The 6,110-nt window shown below is 44.1% G+C and overlaps 1 protein-coding gene across 2 annotated transcripts in view; it reads right to left on the bottom strand.

Annotated features, from left to right (window-relative positions):
* Positions 1-5,661, bottom strand: part of TERF2 (telomeric repeat binding factor 2) — a 24,940-nt gene extending 19,279 nt beyond the window's left edge. Inside the window, exons 1-3 of one of the 2 annotated variants that reach the window (XM_012660567.1) lie at positions 5,283-5,661; positions 5,082-5,177; positions 4,302-4,432 (exon numbers count right to left, since the gene is read on the bottom strand). In XM_012660567.1, coding sequence (XP_012516021.1) covers positions 4,302-4,432; positions 5,082-5,177; positions 5,283-5,661 — 606 coding nt within the window. The remainder of the gene's footprint in view (positions 1-4,301; positions 4,433-5,081; positions 5,178-5,282) is intronic. The other variant, XM_012660568.1, reaches the window with a different exon arrangement.
* Positions 5,662-6,110: the final 449 nt, after the last annotated feature.

The raw sequence follows: 6,110 nt of genomic DNA, 5'->3' as shown, positions 1-6,110 counted from the left end.
ATTAATTTCTTTCTATTTTTAGTAGAGATGGGGTCTCGCTCTTGCTCAGGCTGGTCTTGAACTCCTGAGCTCAAACGATCCGCCCGCCTCAGCCTCTCAGAGAGCTAGGATTACAGGCGTGAGCCACCGCGCCCGGCCCCAAGCACAGATTTTCAAACTAAATGAGATAGGTTTATGTTGGGAAGAAATGTCAGAAAGCATATTTTAATAAAGGAAAAGAAAACCGACAGTCACAGAATTGAAGAAAGGTTAAAGCAGCAGATGTAAAAAGAAAGGAGGCTGTTCTGGGAAGCAGCAATGTTTAAAAAGCCTCAATAAAGTTTTTTTGTTTCAAAATTTATAGTTCTCAGTGTGTGTGATATGTCAGCACCTCAAATGGGGTGAGGTGCCACAAAAAAACTCAAGGTTCTATTACCAAAGGTACAGGGGAGAACACTGCACAACAAAAAGCAACAAATGCCCCTCCAAGAACATGCGGTACATGTTGGTCTCCAAAGAAATCTAACTGAGGAATCTTTCTTTCAGTTATGCAGAACAAACTAACGTAGTCTCAACATAATCAACAGCTTGCAGAAGCAGGTTCAAACTTTCTGGTCTCGGAATTCTTTTACACTACTCTTAAATGTTAATGAAGATCCCAGAGAATTTTTGTTTATGAAGGTTGTTATCTGTTGATGTTCACTGTATTAGAAATACAAAACTGAGAAAATTTAAATATATTAATTCATTAAAAAATAATAGTCAACCCATTACAGATTAACATAAACATCTTTATGAAAAGTTACTATTACTTTCTAAGACAAAATTTTAATGAGAAGAGTGGCACTGTTTTACATTTTGCAAATCTCTTTAATACCTGGTTTAATATAGAAGGCAGCTAGATTCTCATAACTGCTTCTGCATTCAATCTGTTGTGATGTTCTTTTGGTTCAGGTATATTTAAAAATCCAGCTTTATACTGATATAAAGTTGGAAAATGGAGGAGTATTTTAATAGCTTTTTCAGAAAACAGTGAATATTCTTGATTCTACACCAAACTTTAACAAGTAAACTTTTCTCAATCTGCCACATTAAAACCATCAGTCTATCTTGCACTTTAAATGGATCTTTTATCCATGAATGATTTTGTAACATCATGCATTAATCATCTGAAAAATACCTGTTCACTGAGTTATGTAGATCTTCCAAATGTTGACTTATTAATTACAAATATTTTAAAAATCTCAGCTATTAATATCACCAATCTTCAGAAAACTGTAAGTATTGGGAAGCTATCAAGCACATGAATTCAAGTTTTCCAAAATTTTAATTTTCATTTGAAAGCTAGAATCATATCATTGGTAAAAAATTCTGTCAATTGTTTTAAGTGACAGGTTCATTTTGCTCATTCTCAAGAATCTGACTGCCGAATACCCAAGTCTGAATATCCAGTTTGTCAGTTGTTCTTTCAGGAAAAAATAGTGTTCCATTAAAAAAGTAGCTAGTACAGCATGCAACTCAATCACACGAGTCCTTTTCCAGACGATAACCATCGTGTTTTCGCATGTCACGCAAATATTTTAGGCATACTCCCTATTTCATCACATAAAATACTAGATTTAATAAAATTAATGTTTACCTCTTGATCAAAGACATTTTTAATCAAAACTAGCAGTTCTTTTTTTTTTTTTTTCCTGAGACAGGATCTCGCTCTGTTGCCCAAACTAGAGTGCAGTGGCGGCATCATAATAGCTTACCGCAACATTAAAATCCAGGGTTCAAGCAATCCACCTGCCTCAGCTTCCCAAGTAGCTGGGACTACAGGGGCATGCCACCATGCCTGGCTAATTTTTGTATTTTTTGTGGAGACAAGGTTTTGCTATGTTGCTCAGGCCAGTCTCAAACTCCTGGCCTCCATCGATCCACCTCGGCCTCCCAAAGTGCTGGGATTACAGGCGTGAACCACTGCACCCAACCTGAAACTGGCAGCTTTTAAAAAACTGCATCTGGCAGTGAAGAGTACAATGACTACCAGTACAATTTACCACTGTCTTCATCATGCTAAAGCATTAGCAATTTTACCCATCATGGCTTTTGCACCATCAATGAAAATGTCAATGCACTGAAAAAGTCAAAAGTTTTGGTATTGCTGTGAAAACAGTTTTGACCTCATGGGCCGTCTCAGCAATCCTGACACTGTATGTTGCAAAGTTCTAACTTAAATAACTTGATAAACCTTTTTAAAAAATTAATATACTTTTAAATGAATTGTGATACTTTACAAAGCTTAAAGGCATCAAAAAGGCTCATTGAACCTAGGCATCCCACGGTATTTTCCTAAAGATGAACATTAACAGATTCTATGACTCTAAATGAGAAACTTAAAAATGTAAGTTAAACAGACAAATGATAAACATCATTTAATAACTAGGAGAGCAAGTAATTGCAGTCGCCAGCCTCAAAGACAGCCTCCAGTGCTCCTCACTTCTTGCACAGTCCCATTCACACTCTACCAGAGTTGATCTGCTCTGTGTGACCAACAGCATATGGCAGAAGCGATACTTCCGAGATCAGACTATAGAAGACCGTAGCTTCTGCCTTAGGTTCTTGCTCTCTCGGATGACTTGCCCTAGGAGAAGCAGCTGCCATGTTGTAAGCAGCCCTATCTGTGGAGAGGCGAGGAGCTGAAGCATCCAGCCAACAGCCAGTAAGAAAGTGAGCCCTGGCTGGAAGCACTGGCTCACACCTGTAATCCTAGCACTCTGGGAGGCTAAGTGGGAGAATGCTTGAGCTCAGGAGTTCGAGACCAGCCTGAGCGACAGTGAGACCTAGTTTTCACTGAAGAAAGAAAAATCAGCCAGGCACTGTGGCACACGCCTGTGGTCCCAGCTACTTGGGAGGTGGAGGCAGGAGGATTGCTTGAGCCCAGGAGCTTGAGGTTGCAGTGAGCTATAATGCCGCCACTGCGCTCTACCCTGGGTGACAGAACAAGAATCTGTCTCAAAAAAGTTCCACTACTTGAAGCTACCTGAGCCACGACAAAGTGATAGTCCCAAATTCCTAAACGCTTCACTAATTTCAAGAATACTTAATTTATTATTTTTTTTCTAAGACAGAGTCTTGCTCTGTTGCTTGGGCTAGAGTGACATGGCATCAGCCTAGCTCACAGCAACCTCAAACTCCTGGGCTCTAGCAATCCTCCTGCCTCAGCCTCTTGAGTAGGTGGGACTACAGCCGACTGCCACCACGCCCAGCTAATTTTTTTCTATTTTTAGTTGCCCAGCTAATTTCTTTCTATTTTTTTTTTTTAGTAGAGATGGGGTCTCACTCTTGCTCAGGTTGGTCTCAAACTCCTGAGCTCTAGCGAACCTCCAGCATCAGCCTCCCAGATGCTAGGATTACAGGCATGAGCCACCACGCCCCAGCCTAATTTCCTGAATACTTAATTTCAAGAACACTTTCTGGGCTGGGCGCTGTGGCTCACACTTGTAATCCTAGCATTTTGGGGGCCTGAGGCAGGAGGATTGCCTGAGGCCAGGAGTTCGAGAGCAGCCTGAGCAAGAGTGAAACCCTGCCGCTACAAAAAAAATAGAAAAATTAGCCAGCCAAGGTAGTGCGTGCCTATAGTCTCAGCTACTTGGAAGGTTGAGGTAGGAGGATCACTCGAGCCCAGGAGTTTGAGATTGCAGTGAGCTATGATCACGCCACTGCACTCTAGCCCAGGCAACAGAGCGAGACCCTGTCTAAAAAAAACCCAAAAACTAAATAAACATTTCCTGTGCCAGCCTTTTACCATTCTTCTATCATTACTATTTTTCTAGCTGGCTCATTATCCCAGCACCTCTGATTCTAATCTATCTGCTCAAAGGGAATTTTCCCTAAGCCTCTCTTTCTGCAGACAATTGCATGAATGAGCTCAAAGTCAGTCCCACATTTCCCAAGGCCCCATCTAATCTCCTTGGTGTATTACAAACAGGGGGGACCAAATCCTAGGCTGGAGCTACTTACAGCCCTTTCACAGTGCTCTCAAATGGTGCAATAACCTCCAAAACGTCAGAGCCTTCTATACCAACCCACTTCCAGCATACTGTGGCCCCTCCTGCCAGGGCCACAAGGAAGATCGCAAAAGCTAAGCACTCACCATTACTTTCCAAGCCTGGTGGGAAAGGAGACACCTGAATAACATCTGTGTGTGTGTGCTTGCTTGCTCTCTTTCTCTCCATCCTTGGTTTCCTCTACCCCACACAGAATAAGATTAAACACTATATTCTCAAACACCCCTGATCTGGGTTAAACAAAAAAAGAAATAAATAGAGCCTTACAGCCTCCTTGACTAGTTTTCTACTGGATTCAATCACTGCTTCTGTCAGTGTAAATTCCGTTTTAATCATCTCCAGTACATTGATAGCTGATTCCAGGGGTGTGAGCTCAGCTTCCATATCAAAGGAACAATCTAGGACAAAGCACAGTTTTCACTTTAAGCTCTTTTCTAAAGAGTGAAAAAGTTATATCCAAAAATGTATATACTTATGGAAAAGGAACATGCAAATATAGTAAGATTTGCATTTAACTTGTTGACATACTTGCTACAAGCTTACATACCTTGCAAGAGTCCAAATTCAAATCAATGAATTAAAATGACCATCTTTTAATACTTTACAAGACAGGCAAAAACATTATTTTTAAACACATGCATTTGCCTCTCCTATTCAAGATACAACATCCTCAGATACCAGTGGCCAAAAACTGACAACAGTTTGCTTAACAGCTGGAGTACAATTCAGGGGCAAAAAAAAAATGTGCTCCTACTCTGAAAAACACTCTTACCATGGGGAAAAAGATGTCCATATCAACATAATTCACTTTAGACAGCGACAAACTTGAGGTGATCAATTAACAGGTGGGCGAAAATAAAAAACATAGAAAAGCTGCCAAGAGAACCTTAAGTGGAGAAAACTAGAGCCAGAGAACAGACCCATCGGTAGAATGAAAAAGACCACTGAGATGGAAACCAGCGCACTTTAACCCGGAATCCTTCAGATGCAAGTTTGAAAACAAAATCCTACGTAAGTAAACCAAAAGAACACAAATATAGCCCATACCTAAATTTTCCCCTTCTTCGATGCGCGACAGGCACTGCATAACCCGCAGCAACCGGGACACGGTATGCTCCTTCCCCAAGGGCCTCACAAGCAAAGCTGCGAAAGAAGATAGCGTTGGCTCGGCGACCCAGCCCCGAGAGCCAGTCCTCATAGACCCCCTTCCCCAGCGCCCCAGCCTCCTTCCCCCGGCCCGGCCCTCACCCTGCATGATGTCCCGGATCTGCCTGAAGTCCCCGTACCGGCTACCCCGAAAGGCCCGCAGCGCCTCGTGGAAGTAGAACTTGAGCACCCAGCGATTGACTGCCTCCTCCAGCCGTGCTTCCCCCGCGCTCCGCTCCGCGGGGCCTCCCAGCCCTGGCTGGTGGCGCCCCCGCCGAGCCCGCCCGCCATTGCGGGACGCCCGCCGGCCCGCCGCCCGCCCGCTGCCGTCGCTATTCCCGCCTCCTCCCGCCATCGCGTCCGACCGCCGCGTGCCCTCCCCGCCCTCTCGGCCGGGCCGCTTCCTCGGCTGTGACGCCGTCGGGTCACGCACGACGCCCGGGCCGGAAGCGGGGCCTGCCGTCCCGGCTCCCGCGGCCATGATAGGAACGGCGCTCTTAGCAGCCCGCGGGCTTCTGGGAGGGAAAGGGCCGGAGGGCCCGGCCCCCCTCTCAGACTCCGTAGTTCCCGATGTGGGGCCGCAATGCCTGCTGGGGCTTGAAGTCCACGCCGTCCAGGCCGGCGAGCCCACCAGGGTTTGCAGTCAAGGGTCTGCTCTGCTCCTAACTTACGGAATACGGGTACTATGCTAGAGATGCGGGACTATGTATACGAGGTTGAAAGATAAATATGTACACCTTATGAAACACTTTTAAAGTTGTGAAAAGGAGCATACATAAAGTGTATTAAAATTTACATTTTAGCAAATACTGTAATTATAAAGCAACGGCCAGTGTGATCCCAATTGGGGTCAAAAAATGGAATATGCCTGGCACCCCAGAAACCTCCAGACATACAATTTTTTTAATCACAAAAATAACACGTTTTCTT

Source organism: Propithecus coquereli, unplaced genomic scaffold, assembly GCF_000956105.1.
Source record: "Propithecus coquereli isolate 6110/MARCELLA unplaced genomic scaffold, Pcoq_1.0 Scaffold67, whole genome shotgun sequence".
In the NCBI taxonomy this organism is placed as follows: domain Eukaryota; kingdom Metazoa; phylum Chordata; class Mammalia; order Primates; family Indriidae; genus Propithecus; species Propithecus coquereli.
Note: the sequence above shows the minus strand (reverse complement) of the source record. Positions and strands in the feature narration are given on the sequence as shown.